Genomic DNA, 18,159 nt, shown 5'->3' with positions numbered 1-18,159 from the left:
CAAGCTTGCTCCATCCCAGGGCCCACCCAGCCACAAAAACAGAAACCACACGAGCTAGCCCACTGAAGGAACTTCACATAAGACAACTGTTACAGAGACCATGGAAGCCAAAAAGCAAATAGCAGATACCGAGGGAACCCAGAGACAACTGACGTCAGACATCCAAACCATTTTGGACTTCCCGGGTGGTCCAGTGGTTAAGAACTCCATGCTCCCAATGTGGGAGAGCACAGCCAGTGCGGGGGGACATGGGTTTGATTCCTGGTCGGGGAAGATCCTGCACGCCATGTGTCGTGGCCAAAACAAAAAAGGACCCAACCCTAGAGCCAGAGGAACCAAAGGTGGTGCCAGGTGACGCTACTGTGGCTGTGGGTACTGGCTGGACTGTGGCAGAGGGACCAAGGGGTAAAGGAGGCGAACAAGAGGAAGGCCTGACCGGCAGCAGAAGGGGACCTCCACAGACCACAGGAAGCACTGTCACTGCTAGAGATGCCCCCCCAATCAAGCTGCCTCCCTGTCCTCTCACCTGGCCCCCGCATCACCACCTCCCACTGAAAGGATGGGTGAGGGGGCCTGGGAAACAGCTTGAAGGGAAAGGCAGGGAGTCAACTGGAGAGCAAACACAAGACTGACTGATGCAGGATTGCGTGTGTGTGCATGTGTGTGTGTGTGTGTCTGTGTGTGTCTGTGTGTGTCTGTGTCTGTGTTTCAGGCAAGATAATTTCTTTTTTTTTAATTTTAATTGGAGGCTAATTACTTTACAACATTGTGGTGGTTTTTGCCATACGCTAAACTTGTTGAACCACCTGGGATTCCTTCTCCCAATAACAGGATGGCTAACCCCTTCCCTTCCTTTGGGCTCTATTCTAATGTCCCCATCTGAGTACTCTATAGAGAAGAGGAAAACCTCCACCATGGCAGACTGCTGCAGGCTCACCTAACTCTGTCCTCGCTTCCACCTGAACCCACAGACGGACCACACGTCCCAGCCTGCTCTACGGGGGCCACGTGCCTCACAGGTGCCGCGTCTCCCTGGCGCCCTCCTCACTCATCTCTGGGGGCTGTCTGGTCCTGGGAGTAGCTGGCGTCGGGTTCCCAGCCCTAACACCTCAGCCCGGCACAGCTGGCCCTCGCCCGCGTGACACAGGGGTCCACGTGGCGCCTCCTTCATGCTCCCAGTGGGAACCTCCTCCGGCGCTTCCCAAACCCGTGCCCCGTTCGCCTCTAGGGGTGTACTCCATCCTCCGTGCAAGAGCCATTTTCACGCTGACAGGGTGAAGGACCCACGGAACCAATAGGCTGCATAATAACTCGGAACTGACAACTCTGAGCCCAGGTTTGAGCCTTTTGAAAAAAAAAATTATTTACTTGGCAGCATCAGGTCTTAGTTATGGTATGCTGCTGCTGCTAAGTCGCTTCAGTCGTGTCCGACTCAGTGCGACCCCACAGACGGCAGCCCACCAGGCTCCTCTGGCCACAGGATTCTCTAGGCAAGAACACTGGAGAGGGTTGCCATTTCCTTCTCTGTGGTTGTGGCATGTCAGATCTTAATTCCCCAACCAGGGATCGAACCCACATCCCCTGCATTGGAAGGCAGATTCCCAGCCGCTGGACCACCAGGGAAGTCTCCGGGTCTGAGACTTAACACACGGGACATCAAGATTAAACACCTCTGAAACAGCCAGAGGTCCCCTCTGGCCAAGAGACACCAGTCTGGTTACAGCATATCTTAATATGGGCGTGCTAAGTCTATCAGTCCTGTCCAGCTCTTTGTGACCCCATCGTCTGTAGCCTGCCAGGCCCCTCTGTCCATGGGATTCTTCAGACAAGAATATTGGAGTAGGTAGCCATTCCCTTCTCCAGGGGATCTTCCCGACCCAGGAATCAAACCCGTCTTTCTTACGACTCTTGCATTAGCAGGCGGGTTCTTTACCACTAGCGCCACCTGGGAAGCCCCAGATCCTAATATCCTGAAATGGTTTGTTCCCCTTTCTAAGTGGCCACTGGCCCAAGCCCTCAGCCACCCCAGCGGTCAAGGACCCTCCCCAGGACTCTGTGGACACTGCCCGAATCTAGCATCTCACTGGTTAACACCTCACCCATGGGGACAGCACACTGGCTCCCTCCCTAAAGCCAGGATTTCCCCAACAGCTCCTGAACATTTTTATTGCCAATCTGGACATCTTCTCTGCCCCTTCAGCAAACATCCTCCCAATGTCTCTTTCACCAGACCTAGCCGATTTGCAAGTTTGCGAATTCAACAGAGAAATAAAAACAGGGAACTGAAAACATGACAGGGATGGAAGGGTGGGGAGGGTGGACTTCCCCTCACGATCAAAAGGATGGGCCCGGGGCTCTTCTGGCATAGGCAGCTTCCTCCACAAATAATTTTCTACAGAAATGAAATTGTTACCCAAGGTGACGTGGTGAAGCAAAATATAAACTGAGATTTGATTTAAATGCAATCAACCATTTTCAAAAATCCCCACCGAGGATCACGGGAGTTGGTTTCTCTAATTTTAGAGATGGAGGTATACTAATACCACATGCTTTCAACTGTGAAGACGCACAGACAGAAGGGGCCGGGCTTGGCACCCCAGGAGAATGAGCAGCAAGACCTGAAGTCTGGGTCCTCCAGTCATCATTCCGAATGCAGTCTTTCTACGGCCAGGTCCTTCTAGTACACTGGGGCTGCAATGTGAGCAAGAATGGACCCAGCCCCGGACCACTGAGAGAGGGAGACAAGAAACCAGGTGGCATCATACTGAGGTCTGTCAAGAGGAGGACTCAGGACTACGGGAGGGAGGGGCGGGCAGCAGGAACCAAGAGGAGGGGCACTGTCAGGCTGAACTGGTGGGCAGCTCGTGAATGACTTTGAGAGATATCTGAAACTTCAAGAGAGAAGAGATCAAAACCACCATGAGATAGCACCTGGCAGCTGGCAGAATGGCCGTCATCAGAAAGAACACAAATAGCTCTTGGGCTCAGATGTAAGTGGTGGCAACCTAGCGAAATGCACCAAGGAGGTCAGAATCATGGGCAAATATGGGACCCATTACGATGCCTCCCTCAAGAAAACGGTGAAGAAAACCGAAGCCAGCATGCCAAGCACACCTGCTCCTTCTGCGGCAAAGCCAAGAAGAGACGAGCCGTGGGCACTCGGCACTGCGGTTCCTGTGTGAGAACAGCAGCTGGTGCCTGGACCTTCACCACCAGCTCTGCCGTCACAGTGAAGGCTGCATCAGAAAGAAGCCCGAAGGAACTGAGGACCAGGAGAAGCACCACCACTGGATAGCGGTGCTAGCTTCCCAGGTGGCGCTAGTGGTAAAGGACCCGGCTGCCAATACAGGAGACGCAAAAGACGGTGGGTTCCATCCTTGGGTCTGGAAGATCCCCTGAAGAAGGAAATGGCAACCCACTCCGGTATTCTTCCCAGGAGGATTCCATGGACAGAGGAGCCTAGTGGGCTACAGTCCATGGGGGCACAAAGAATCAGACACAACTGAGCAACAAATACTTTCACTTTTAGCCCATAATAGATAGGTTAATTTATGTAACAAAATTTTAAAACACAAACACACAAGTAACAATGTTGGTAAAGACGTGGAGAAACTGGAACTCTTATGTATTATGTAGAGACTGGAACTCTTGTGCATTGCTGGTGGGAATTTTAAAAGAAGCATCCAGTGTGGAAATAGTATGGCGGCTCTTCAGAAAAGTAAACGCAGAATTACCATGTGATCCAGCCTTCTGCCTCCGAGTGTGCACCCAAAAGAACTGAAAGCAGGAGCTGGAACAATTATTTGTATACCCACGTTCGCGGCTGCACTTTTCACAGTAGCCAATAAGCAGAAGTAACCCATCGACAGATGAGTGGATAAACACAGTGTGGTCTATCCATGCAATGGATCATCACCTAACCTTAAAAGAGGAGAAAATTCTGACACATGCTACAAATGCATGAACCTTGGAGACATTATGCTAAGTGAAATAAGCCAAATACAAAAGGACAAATACTACATGACTTTACTCATATGAAGGACCTAAAGTCATCAAATTCATAGAGACATAGATTGGTGGTTGCCAGGGGCTAGTGGGAGGGTACATGGAGAGCCGTTATTTAATGGGGGTGGCGTTCCAATTTGGGAAGATGAAAAGGTTCTGAAGACGGATGGTGGTGATGGCTGCATAATGTGAGTGCATTCAATGCCTTTTACCTGTACACTTAGAAACGGTTAAAATGGACGCTTTAATGGTGTGGATACTTTTTTGATCTTTTCAAGGAGATAAAATGAGTCCATCCTAAAGGAAATCAGTCCTGAATATTCACTGGAAGGACTCATGCTGAAGCTAAAGCTCCAATACTTTGGCCATCTGACGCGAAGAACTGACGGATTGGAAAAGATCCTCATGCTGGGAAAGACTGAAGGCGGAGCAGAACGGGACAACAAAGGATGAGATGGTTGGATGGCATCACCGACTTAAAGGACATGAGTTTGAGCAAGCTCCAGGAGTTGGTGATGGACAGGGAAGCCTGGCATGCTGCAGTCTACGGGGTCACAAAGAGTCGGCATGACTGAGCGACTGAACTTTATGACAATTTTTAAAAGAGAGAGAGAAAAAATAGAAGTTTGAGCAGTTGCAGGGGAGGAGGAGGCTGGGAGGAAGCCCGAGGGCTGGCCAGGGGACCTGGGTGAAGGGCAGAGCCGTGTACTAAGCAGGGAACACAGGAGCAAACACGGGGGCGAGGGTAGGGATGACGACTCAGTCATGTAGGCTTTTTCACAAGCCCTTGTACATTCAAACGGAGACACTCGGGAGAAAGACCCGGAGTTGACCTGTGGGAGACACAACTTAATCAACACATAGAGAGCAATTTTCACCAAGAAATTCAGACAGTATGTGTAGAAACAAGAGTCAACAACAGAATCCAAGGATACATACATGCTAAGTCACTTTAGTCATGTCGGACTCTTTGCGACCCCACGGACTGTAGCCTACCAGGCTCCCCTGTCCATGGGAGTCTCTAGGCAAGAGTACTGGAGTGGGTTGCCATGCCCTCCTCCAGGGGACCTTCCCAACCCAGGGATCAAACCTGAGTCTCTTACGTCTCCTGCCTTGGCAGGCAGATTCTGGGAAGCCCAATCCAAGGATAAGTAATATTTAATGTCTGAGGGTGAGGAAGCGATATGCCAGGGAGGATCTGCAGAGAAGTAGCAAGTGTGCCAAGAGGCTGGGCCATGGCATTACAGAAGAGAGAAGACAGTGTCAAGGTCGGAGGTGACAAAGGCTGCTGAGCAGATAAGGAAAATTACATTTAAGTTTTATAAGACGGGCATCTCGGTAATAAATGTACCTCTGGTGTGTTCAGAATCAGGCCCATCACCTTGTAACAGACTGCCGACGCGTAACCTGATGGTGATCTACAAGAACATCAAATTCCAGGGTAACTGCATTGAAATGCCACTTTTATAATTGAGTGGGTCCCCTCAAAATTCATCTGTTGAAATTCTAACCCCCAAAGATGATGATATTAGGATATGGGGCTTTGAGTGGACTTTGGTGATGAGGGTGGCGCCCTCGTGAATGGGATTAAAAGAGGCTCCTTCTAACACATGAGAGCACAGTCAGAGACACAGGCTATGAACCAGCAAAAGGAAGCGACTCGAGAGTGGCCACAGCTCGAGGTGCCTCAGGAATCACGAAGCACAGCAGTGTGCACACTGAACAATGCGCTGCCTTCCCACCAGAGGATATTTATTGAGCATAATTTTATTGAAGAACCCATATACTTCTAGACACCATGCCAGGAGGTGGGAAATCAGGAAGAAGTGAAACAGACATGGTGCCTGGCACGCCCAGCGCACACCATCTAGCGGGGTAGATGGACCACGGACATCTGAACACAGTGTGGCAACAGGTTTTGGCGGCATCCTCTGACCTTTGTTCTCGAAGACAGGGCTTGGCACACTTTTTCTGTAAAGAACTCGCTAATATCTGCTTAAGGCTTTATGAGCCACATGGCCTCAGTCACAACTTTCGCCTAAAAGCACCCACAGACAGTAGACACATGAATGTTTGTGACTGTGTTCCAACAGAACTCCATTTACAAAAGCAGGAGGTGGGACGGGGTCTGCTGACCTCTACACTGAGTGATCCTAACTTACTCAACAGTTACTGCTTAATTTACTCACAAGTTCAAACTGGGTGATTGTGATATTTCAGAGAGTCCTCTTTCTGGAAACAATATGCCATTAAGAATAAAATCAGGAGCTTCAGGGAATTCTCTGGTGGTCCAGTGGCTAGGACTCCAGGTTCCCAATGCAACAGGCCCAGGTTCCATCCCTAGTGGGGGAACTAGATCCCACATGCCGCGACTAGGACCACGAGCAACCAAATAAATAAAGTCAGGAGCTTTATTTAGAAGTCAGGAGAGCTTTTTTTAAAGCCAGGAGCTTCAGAATCACAATGATGAAGGCCTGAATAGAAACTCCAGCTCTGCCACTTTTGGCTCTGGTCCATTAATAAAATTATTTCACTTCTTTGAGCCTCATTTGTTTTCATATGTAAAATGGGGATGCTGTCATTCAGTCTGCATAATCATTTCAACAATAAAATGGAAAAATGAGCACAAACAGCCTGACAAACCCCCTAGGTCACAGAGCTGCTCAGCATGAGTCACCAGCAAACACTAAGAAAGCCAGGCCTGTGGTTCAAGGAAAGGAGCGGAAAACACCCAGGTGTCATTTCTAGGATGAATGTGTTTGAACGTGCTAATCACATCATTCCTCCCATTTCTGGCACACAGGCTCTGACTTTTCTTAAGTTGTCTTGCTTTTCTCTCTCATTTAAGTTAGGATGATTTTGGATATGAGTAAAAAGAAATCCAACTTAAAGTGCCTTAAAATATTACGGAATTAATTATCTCACATAACACTAAGTCCAGGGTTGGTTGATTCGGTAGTGCAGTGACATTATCAGGGGCCAGGTATTTTCCATCGTTCTGAGCTCCCATCCCGAGTGTACTGACTTTCGTCTTCAGACTTGTTCCATCCTCATGGTCATAAGATCACTGCCACAGCTCCAAACATCACACAGGTCTCACACAACAGCCCACGGCCATAAGATAAGCCTTTCTGTGTCTTCATTTGAATTGCTAGAGGCCTGCTCAGAAGCCTCTTGGCAGACCTCTCTTTCCTTCCCTTTGGTCAGGATTGCATCTCAGGCCTACTCCTAAGTCAACTACTGCCAGCGTGGAATTCATTACAGCTGGCCTGACTGGATCCAGATTCACTCCCCCTGCAGCCAGCCTCAGGGCAGAAGCTGGTGGCCACCCAACATTAGAACAAATTATATTAGCAAGAAAGAAGGGACTGCGGGGTGGGGAATTACCACTGTCCGTTTTAATTATTCATGCTCACTTGCATAACTGCAATGCAAAAGGTAAACGAACTGCAGGACCAGACTCAGGAAACACAGGTTCCTATCTCATCCCCAGCAAATCCACAGTCTGAGCAAATAAACCCAGTCACTTGCCAAAGTCAGAGGAAACGACTCTACCAGGCACGGCAGGCTCTTATTTCTGGGGTCTGAATTCTAAAGGAGACACATCAAGTGACCTTATTCCAAGCTTCTCTGGGTCCTGTGTAACCCAACTCACTGGAGAGTCTATTCGAAGGGATCACCGTTTGGGATGCCCACCAAGACACAGCTCAGCTGGCAGTGTAGAGTAATGCTTACCTTACTAACAGGGGTTACTAATAGGGGGTGAAATGGGGAAAAACTCCCCAAGTCAAAAACAAAGAGAAATCTGGATGCTAAGCCAAAATCAAAAACAAACAAAAGACACACCGGTCAGAATGGCTATTATCAAAAAACCTACGAACAATAAATGCTGGAGGGGGTATGGAGGAAAGCAACCCCTCCAACACTGTTGGTGGGAATGTAATTGGTTACAGCCACTATGGAGAACACTAGAGAGGTTCCTTAGAAAACCAAACTATGACCCAGTAACCCCACTACTGGGTACATACTGGGAGAAAACCATAATTCAAAAGGGCACACACGCCCCAACACTCACTGCAGCATGGCTTACAACAGCCAAGCCATGGAAGCAACTGAAATGTCCACCGGCAGAGGAGTGGATAAAGATGACGTGGTACCTACAGAGAGCGGACTACTGCTCAACCATGAAAGAGAGCTAAACAGTACCATCTGCAGAGACGTGGACAGACCTAGAGACTGTCATACAGAGCGAAGTATGTCAGCAAGAAAAACAAGTGTCGAAATTAATGCTTATATGTGGAATCTAGGAAAATGGTATAGATGAACTTATTTGCAAAGCACATATAGAGACAGATATAGAGAACAAATATATGGATATCAAAGCAGGGAGGGGGTGGGATGAACTGGGAGACTGGGATTGACAAATATACACTACTATATATAATAAAAGAGATGACTTATGAGAGCCTACTGTGTAACACTGGGGACTCTACTCAATTCTCTGTGGTGACCTAAAAGGGAAGGAAGCCTAAAAAAGACGCATTATATGAATATGTATAGCTGATTCACTCTGCTGTACAGAAGAAACTAATACCACATTGTAAAGCAATTATACTCCAATAAAAATTAATTAAAAAACAAACAAGACAAAAACACCTCACAGACAGCAAACCAGGGAAAGGGAGGCATGCAATATATAGCTAGGGATTGAAATCATCACAAAACCGAAGGGAAACTGCCTGCAAACGCCCTTTCCCAGACTACAGCTGATCCCAGGGGAAATCCTGGTACCTGACTGGTGTAAAGGTAATTGAGAATGGTCATGCACAGATAAGGCACACTGGGCCACGGGAAAAGGCGCACAGTGGAAGCACCATTCAAGGACATACCGTCAGCTACGGGAGATTCGCTTGAACCAGACCAACTTCCCCAGAAAAACAGCAGCAACTGCAAAAGCCAGACTTGTTTTTAAAAAGAACCAAAACAAAACTGAAGTCCTGGGAGCTCTGCAAAGACAGGAAAGACATGAGGAACTCAGATCCCAAAGAGAAGGGACGTCTACAGACATGAGTCCTAACTACATGGAGAGCCAGGTTTTGCTCTGAGGCTTTTCCCAACTACAGAGCAACTCTGGTGAGAAGTTAAGAGGAGCTTTCAGAATTCCCACAGTCTTAAAAAAGAAAACAGAAGAAGGAAAGAAAACCGAGGTCAGGACCTGCAGAAGCAGAGGGGCACTGGTAAGCACGTCAACTATGTCCCCCCCAGAATTCAAGTCCACGCGGAGCCCCAGAATGTGACTATTTGGGGGAAGGCTCTAGGCAGATGTCATTAGTTGAGAGGCGGTCATACTGCAGCCAGGGAGCGGGGAGGGCGCCTAGTCTGATACAACCGGAGTCCACCTAAGGAGAGGAGGGGACACGGAGGGACATGGACACGAGGGAAACAAGGCCACGTGAAGACTGACGTGGCGGTGGGAGTGACAAAGGGGCTGCCGACAAGCACTGCGCGCCAGGAACATACCCTCCCCCAGAACCTTCCAGAAGCAACCAACCCGGAGGACACCTAGATTTTGGACTCTTGGCCTCCAGGCTGTGAAACGGTAAATTATCTCTCTGTGGTCTTGAACCACCCACGGTATGCAGATTTGCCATGGCAGCTCCGGGAAGCTGATATAAGCTGGAAACCCCAAAAAACTACACCCTGGAAATACATGGGCCGTCACAAATACTAAAGCCCAGGTGTGAACCGGCTTGACCCTTGACTGAACTAAGTGGGTCTCCCTCTGCCCTAACTGTCTGAGAAGCAGCAGTAAACCCTCTCTGAAGAAAGAGAGCACCATCCCAAACTTCAAAGTATCTCTACCCTTGTTCACACACAATATCTGGCATTCAGTCGAAAATAACCAGATACTGCGTAAAGACAAGAGCGTATTCAAAAGGAAAATAAAAACAGAAAATAGCGGACTTTTGGCTACAGGCCGGCGAGAAGGTTAACAAATCCCCGCCCTGAAAGCAATGATAAAGCTGGACAAACCCGACGCGAATGACGGCTCCGACACTCCAGAAACTGGCTTCAGTGGCCTCCAACCTGGGCGTGGCTTACTCCTGAAAACTGCTGAATTCCTGATAAGGAGAGGGGGAACAGTGCTAACAGGACCATGATCAGTGGCAGCCAACATGCCATCTCGAGGGTCAGGGGCCCCAGAGAGGGGCGCAGACTGTGGTGGATGAAGCAGTTCTGGCCCACCGACAGAGGGCAGGGGTGCAGGGCCCCCAAGGGGTCAACTGTCAACATGGGCCCAGAGTCGCAGGTCCCCAAGTTCAAGAACACCTACAAACCCGTATCTCCACATAAGATCTCATAATCATTCAATGTTGGAATCTTAAAAACAAATTTTTAAACACACTCTACGAAGGATTTCCCTGGCAGTCCAGGGTAAGACTTCACCTTCCAATGCAGGTGGTGCAGGTTTGAGCCCAGTCAGGGAGCCTAGATCCCACGTGCCTCAGGGGCCAAGAAACCAGAACATACACAAAATAAGTAGTATCATAACAAACCAATTAAAAATCTCACCCTGTGAGGGCACCGACTTCCAAATTCAGCCCTACATGCAGCCTAAACCCCGAGAACCAAACGCAGCAGGCACGCCCCTGGTAGACTCTTAGCATTATCCCATTATTGTGATTTCCAACAATGTCATTTTGTTCAATCATTACGCTGAAGTTCAGCTTTTCTCTCTTCATTTAGAAACAGAGCTAATGCAACAGCCTTGTGGATTAATTCACCATTATTCACTCTCTCCTGTCACTTTCAATTCAGTTAATGGAGCTGGAGAGGTCCACAGAGGAGCAATAACGGGCATCAGGCTGGCTGCCCCTGGAGGCGGGGAGCAGGGAAGAGCCAGGAATTTGACACGGGTCTGACCTGGGCTGGAATCCTCAGCCCTGCCATCTACCAGCTGTAGATGGGAACTTAGGCAACTTATTAACTAACTTGAGACTCAGTGTCATCGTTTGAAAAGCGAGGACACCATCACCTACGCTGCAAAGTAACTGGAATGTTATCACCATGCACCAGCTCAGGCAGATCAATACCAATGCCTCAAGCCCCTGCCACAACCCTACGAGGCAGATCCTGCTACGGTCTTTATTTTACACAAGAGGAAACAGAAGCTCAGAGAGAAGATGTCCCAGAGAGCTTGTGTGTGACAAGTCGTGGAGAGGGGATTTCAACCCTGCTTCCCGATCACTAAGCTACACAGAGGGCCCAGCCCTGCAGCCAGGAGGGACGAGGGAGCTGGACAAGGCTCATTTCTGTCTGATCCATCTCTTAGGATTTCCTTTTCTCCATTCTGCCTGGCAAGGCCATTCCAATGGCTTTAAGAACAACCATAAAAAGCCATTTATCTGATCCTTCCCAACTCTTAGCAGCTGAAAAAACACCTGCCCCACCCCCATGAGGTTTTTAATCAAACATTCAATGGCAGGAAAGAGGTTTTAATCAGCCAAGGCCCATCCTGCACCTGTGAATGGTTAATTACTGCTGCCGACAACGAAGACAGAAGCCCCTGGCAGCCACTCAAGGGTGAAGCTAGTCTGGTCTTTGCTTTACTTCTAACCGGCCAGGAGACGGTGCAGCACACACTCCCCAGTAGAAACAAAGCCAGAGGTTACTCGCTCATCAGCGTCTCCAAGACGCAACGGTAGAAATCATGCTAAGATGCAGGGAAACAGTGAGAATGCGAAGGCTGGTGATGCCTCGCAAATGTGTAGGTTTTTCTGTGATCATCAGGGCCAGTAACAAAAAGACAGAAATTCTAGTCTGGATGGGAACAGAAAGAGCCATTCTTCATGGTCAAAAGGTCAGAGCCTCAAGAAGGGGTGAGGTGGAGAAAGAGATTAGACATGTAAAGGGTGTTTAGGAGAAGGTAACTGGTTAAACAATTGGAGGGGGGTGCACATGTCTCTGAAATGAAGCAGGTGCTTCAATGAGGTTATCTTGTGAATCCGCCTGACAACCCCCTAGGGAGAGAGACGCTCTGTCTTTACAAGTGAAAATGGAAGGCAAGGAGGGGCATTTTCCCAGGGTCATGCCAGGCTTACCCTCGGAGTTTGACTCCAAAGCCATGGTTGCCTCTGCCATGCCCAGGAACTGTCCATAGCCTTGTGGTCCGTTCCACACCAGTTTCTCCAAGGTAGCTCCCCACAGACAGTAAGAAGGAAATAACAAGAAAGAGGGGCCAGCAAGCTGGAGGGGACTCTCGGAAAAGCCATGTCCTCAAAGAGCCATCAATCAGCCCTAAACCACCTCCACACAGAGCTCAGGGAAGCGTCCTGGACATACGATGCCACCAAGGGACTTCCCGGGTGGTCCAGTGGCTAAGACTCTGCACTCCCAAGGTACGGGGCCCAGGTTCAGTGCCAGTCAAGGAAGTAGATCCCGCATGTCCCAACTAAGAGTCTGCATGCTGCAACGAAGATCAAGGATGTCACGTGCCACAACTAAGATCTGGCTCAGACAAATTTTTTTTCTTTTTAAGTGCCACGGAGCCTATTGAGGCTGACATTCAAGGAGGCCAAGGCAGCTAGCTGCAGTTTCTACAAAGACTGAGGCCCTTGAAGCTGGCTCTTCTCTGAACTGGCCCACTGTGACCCAGGAAGGTGGAAGAAAAATCAATGGTGACAGGAATTCTTCTTACAGGCCCAAGAGGAACCACATTCATTTTTGAAAAAGAGCAACTGGTGAGATGAACAGGATCAAAGACTTGCTGGAGGGCTGAGAGAAAGGGGAAGGGAGATATGCCAACTTGGGTGAGAGGGAAAGGCAGTCGGCAGAGAATTTCCAGACAGCTCTACCAAACACAGCCAAGTCTGATTTCTCGATGTGAAAGGAGTTGGACCAGCAAAAGTTAACACATTTCATTCAGCAGGGACACTAACGTCCCAGCAGAAAGATTCAGGAATTCAAGGTGGCACCCTTTAAGCAGGGTCTTAAATAATCTGCTCTTCAAAATCGGGGGGGTGGGGGGGGGGCAGTTTATACAACTTGATACACTTCAAAGTTCAGATCCAGGGACTTCCCTGGTGGTCCAGTGGCTAAGACTCAGTGCTCCCAATGCAGGTGGGTCCTGGGTTCGATCCCTGGTCGGGGAGCTGGATCCCACATGCCACAACTGAGACCAGGCACAGCCAAATAAATAAATAAATATTAAAAACAAAAAAGTTCAGATCCAGGCAGAAACCAGTATTGCAACTGTCCTTCAATTAAAAATAAATAAATTAAGAAAGAAGACCAAGAAAAGTTCAGATCCAAAGCAAACTACTGAACAAATGATGGCTGCACTGCAGAGAACTCAGACGAAGGTCCCGAGCACTCACAGGACTGTCCTGTGAACTGAGCGAGTTAAATTATGCGAAAGGCTAACAACCTGCCAGGCTGACAGTAAGCACCCATGGGTGCTACGAGTTGTTATTATGAGCATCATTCCTGTCATTCAGAGACACAAGAGCACAGGACAAGCAAAATGCTGTGACAACTTTAAATTGGATGGTGGCAGAATTCTAAGCTCAGAGATCTGCCTGATTCTTGTCACTGTTACTGAAGACAGATTTAATTATGAAATGCCGTGCCATCCTTGTGCGTCAAATCAGAACAGATAATTCACTTCTCAGCAACTGCTACACTACACTGGGGAAATAAGCACCTCAGCAGCAGGCCCCCCCCTGGAGTCCCTTGAGACCACCAACACGTGGCTCTGAGAATTCTGCACAAAGGGTGGCTTCCTTTCAATTAACATGCCAGACAACACAGGTACTGACTGCGAGTGAGACCTCGTTACTGTGGATTTCCGCATCACCACAGGCCTCCCGCCCCCAGCAGTCCCGCACAATGACTGCCTTGCTTGTTACTAAAAAATAAATAAAAATTAAAAGGGCAGAGAGGAAGGGATATGCTCTGGAGCTCACCGGGCCGAGCAGTACCTGTTTCGGTTTTGCTGGCAAAGCCTGCTGCCTGTTTGATCGCGGCCGCCGTGAGTGCTAACCCTCGACTCCTCTTCAAGCCGTGCTGCAGGACGGCTTCAAACTGGGCACACAGACAGGTTACCCTGCAAGAGAACCAGTGACTCATCAGTCCACCCCGGGCAGGGAGAAAAACAACCAGGGTGGTGTCAGCATCTCCCGGGGGAGCGAGTGAAGGAACACATTTTTAGATGCCAGAATTTACAGGCAGGTAACTGACATGTAAGTGACTCCTCACTAGCTTTCCCCATCTATGCTCCTTTCAGGTTAACTCAGGGCAGCCCCATGCAGTCCAGCCCCTGTTCATCAGACTGGTGAAAGCACAGTAACAATTCACAAGAGACAAGGGGAAATGGAATTGGTGCCAGCCAGCGGGGGTGGGGGAGAGAAAAAAAAAAAAAAATTTAAAAACAAATCAGTTGTGTGCAGGGAGGGGTTGGGTGTTAATTTGTATCCAATTCACAAGTTTCAACTCTAATTCATATCATGTCCTTTATGAAACAAGATTATCTTCTAAGAGATTGAATTCGCAGGTCTGCCAAATTGAAAACATTGTATAATTTCATGGCCTGTTACATACCCTAAAGAAATAATATGAATTCTGATTCTTGTTCTTTATTTTGTTGTTAAGAGATTACATTGTTGAAGGCAGATCTGGAGTTGATGGAATTTTCAATTGTTACAATTACTGTGCATTTAATTGAATTTATTTCTCAATAACCAAAGAAATGGGAGATTCAGGAACATGTTCACAGAGATGAGGTCACCATAACCTCACTGGACTCTTAACAGTCCTCCCAGGGCTCCTGGGCCCCCAGCCCAACTGGATCTGTGGACCTCAGAAAGTCTTCCATTCACTCAGGCAACAAACGTTAAGAAATCCAGAACTTGTCCCAGGTGCCAGGCACTGTTCTAGACTCTGAGGATACAAAGGTGGGAGCGAGACAGATGAGGTTCTACCAGGAAGAGATTCACAAATAAGCCAACCAGATCCCATCAGCTGACGAGCACTCTGAAGAAACTAAAACAAGATGAGGTGGTAGATAGAGCCAAGGCAAGAACAGGCTTAGACGCTGTGGCCTGAAAGGAGGTGACCTTAGAGTCAGGACCTAGACTCGACAAGAGGCAGCAGGCTGGGCAGAGGGGTGCAGTGCAAAGATCCCAAGGCCACCACCACCTGGCTCATCCCTGCCTAACTGCAGGCATTTCCTGCCCCACCCACCCCCACACATGTAGTAATTATACTCCAAGTATTCATCACGCTCTGGGTGGTAAACATTTTCACATCCATGATTTCACTAGCTACTCCCATGATGATATGATTGGGGCAGGTATTATTACCTGCATTTTACATGTCAGGAAACTGAGGCTTAGAGACACTAAAGAGCACATAATAAGTACATAATTAACAGTAATATCCGTACTCCAGACCTACCCACCCCCATGCTATCCAAGGTAGTTCCCACTACACTCTGTACCACAACAAACAGGCTTTATTCTAAGACAAAAGTCCACCTTCTCCCATATGCCACCTTTACTCGAGTGTTCTGTCTATTCCAGGAAACCCTAACACAGTATCAGCAAATACACAGCACATGTACACTGACTCTCTAGTCTGTGCCTGTGGCAGACATCACTAATCCATCCCAGCCTTCCAGGCTACTACTGCCAATGATCAAAGTTAGTCCTCCAAAGGAAGGAGTCCCTTCTTGCATCCCAAACCTAACACGTGTCCTCACCTACACCTTCTGGCTTCCAACTCCTGCTGGTCCTCCTGGCTCCCCTGCAGCTAGTTCACGCAGTGCCTGGCACACAGCGTGTGCTCCGTATTTGCTTTTTCGGCGGGTATGTAAAAGGGTGAGGAACCTCGGCCCCAGAACACTCCCCCACATTGAAACAACCCTCCTCGCTGGGGAGATGCCACTCAGACATTAGATGTGCATGTGCTCGTCTGTCTGTGCATCCACAGAGGCACACTCCTGAGGGCTCCCTGCAAAGCTAGGACACCCACCAAAGTTAAATCCCACAGAAACCAAAACAGAGGCATGATAAAGCGGAGCCTGACCCAGGGCCCTGTCTCGGGGCAGTGGGGTGAGGAGGGGGAGGGGGAACCTTGGTCTGTGTTTAGAGGTCTCCATATTAAACCACAGCCTCTATCTTTAAATGAATCATCAGCAAATACAATGATTAACTCCACAATCCTAGTCAGGTTGTTTGGCTCCAATGCACAAGTCAATAACTGCCCCACCAACTCTATAATAACACCTGGCCTCTAAGGGGAATGGAATGCAGGGGAACAGCATTAACCCACCCCCTGAGGTTTGGTTTATGTCAGCAGTATTACCTTCCAGATGCACCTAGGTCACAATCAAACCAACACAGCAGAAAACCAAGGTGGGCGTTAGTCCTGTAATTAGTTTATTACATAATGTCTGCCTTACTGAAGGCCATTCTATTTCTCACCCTCCCCATTTGACCTGAGCTTATATCTACAGGTCATTCAAGACTTAGCTCAAGGAGCCCCTCCTCCAGGAAGCCTTCCTGAGTGCTTCCTCAGGCTGCAGCACTTGGCCAATCTCTCTGTGAACAATCTGCTCTCCACCGCTGTCTCCTCTGGCTAACTCAAGTTCCCTGACAGCCAAGATCACACCTCCATCATCTTAGTTGCTCCAGCACCTGGCAAGACACCTGGCTTCTGCAATGTATGTGACCAGAACTGTCCCTCCCCTCGAAGAACTCAGAACATGGACTTGACGTCTACTTAGCTAAGAGGGGCATCTCTGGAGATCTTGTATAAGGTGGAATCCAGGTCAGTTATGACTAGGGAACCAAAGAGAACACACTTGTCCAACCACAGGAATCTACACCCTTCATCTTGTAGTGGGCGTGCTATGGATACTTATAATCATGTCACCTGAAGCTGTTCCATTTTTTCTCATCTGACTGAGGGCAAGATGATACTTCCTGCAGAACGGGGCACCTGCTTTCATGGAGCTGTTTTCTCAGCTCAGTCTCTCCTATTTTCCAGGATGCTCTCCACTGAGTGTTCTCTGAAACCCATGTTGAGGGTTGGGGGAAGGACTGGCTGCCTCCACAGCATTTTCTCACATCTATCTGAGTTAATGAGTTGGCCATGTTTTTAATTAAGCGGGGCACTTAACAGTGGATGTTTTAATTTTTTTTTAAAAAGCACCAGCCAAGAAAATCACTTCAAGTTTTTATGTCTGCAACTGTTTACCAGATGAGTGATAAATAAAATGTGGCATGTTGATACACGCGTGTGTGTGTGTGTGTGTTAAACTGCTTCAGTCGTGTCCGACTCTGTGCGACCCTATGGACTGCAGCCCACCAGGCTCCTCTGCCCATGGGATTCTCCAGGCAAGAACACTGGAGTGGGTGGCCATGCCCTCCTCCAGGGGATCTTCCCGACCCAGGGATTGAACCTGTGTCTCTTAAGTCTCCTGCACTGGCAGGTGGGTTCTTTACCACTGGTGCCACCTGGGAAGCCCCTGTATTGATACAATGGAATACTATTCAGCAATGAAAAGGAAAAAGTACTGACACACGCTACAACAACGACGAGCCTTGAAAGCACTATGCTAAAGGAAAGAGATCAGGCCCGAAAGCCACACACTGCATGACTCCATGAAATGCCAAGGAAAGGTAAATATATAGAAACTGCAAGTGTTGGGTTGGCCAAAACCTCTTATGAGAAAGTAAAAGTGACTCAGTAGTGTCCCAGCTCTTTGCGACCCCATGGACTGCAGTCCATGGAATTCTTCAGGCCAGAATACTGGAGTGGGTAGCCTTTCTCTAACAACTTATGGAAAAACCCAAAAGAACTTTTTGGCCAACCCATTACATTAGTGCTCGCCTAAGGCTGGAATCAGGGATTAACTGTAAACTGGCATAAAGAAACTCTTTGGGGTAATGAAAATGTTCTGAAACCGAACTGGGGTGATGACTACACAACTCTATAAATTTACTTTTAAAAATTCACTGCATTGTACATGTACAAGGAGTAGATTTTTATGGGAAGTAAATTAGACTTCAATTAAGTTAAAAAATAATAATAAAACCTGCCCTCAGGGTGCTCACTGAAGGAGTGAAGGAGTTAACGAGTGGAAAATGAAAT

At 48.3% G+C, this 18,159-nt stretch overlaps 1 protein-coding gene and 1 pseudogene across 2 annotated transcripts in view; one reads left to right on the top strand and one right to left on the bottom strand.

The window, feature by feature from the left end:
* SNX29 (sorting nexin 29) overlaps positions 1-18,159 on the bottom strand; it is a 603,176-nt gene that overhangs the window by 538,214 nt on the left and 46,803 nt on the right. Inside the window, exon 4 of one of the 2 annotated variants that reach the window (XM_018040633.1) lies at positions 13,986-14,110. The exons of the other annotated variant lie outside the window; for it this stretch is intronic. Within the exon in view, the coding sequence (XP_017896122.1) occupies positions 13,986-14,110 (125 nt within the window). The remainder of the gene's footprint in view (positions 1-13,985; positions 14,111-18,159) is intronic. 2 annotated transcript variants of the gene reach the window in all.
* Positions 2,651-3,295, top strand: LOC102182012 (annotated as a pseudogene).

This window comes from Capra hircus, chromosome 25 (assembly GCF_001704415.2).
Source record: "Capra hircus breed San Clemente chromosome 25, ASM170441v1, whole genome shotgun sequence".
NCBI classification, from domain to species: domain Eukaryota; kingdom Metazoa; phylum Chordata; class Mammalia; order Artiodactyla; family Bovidae; genus Capra; species Capra hircus.
The sequence above is the reverse complement of the archived record's forward strand: the minus strand, read 5'-3'. Positions and strand labels throughout refer to the sequence as shown.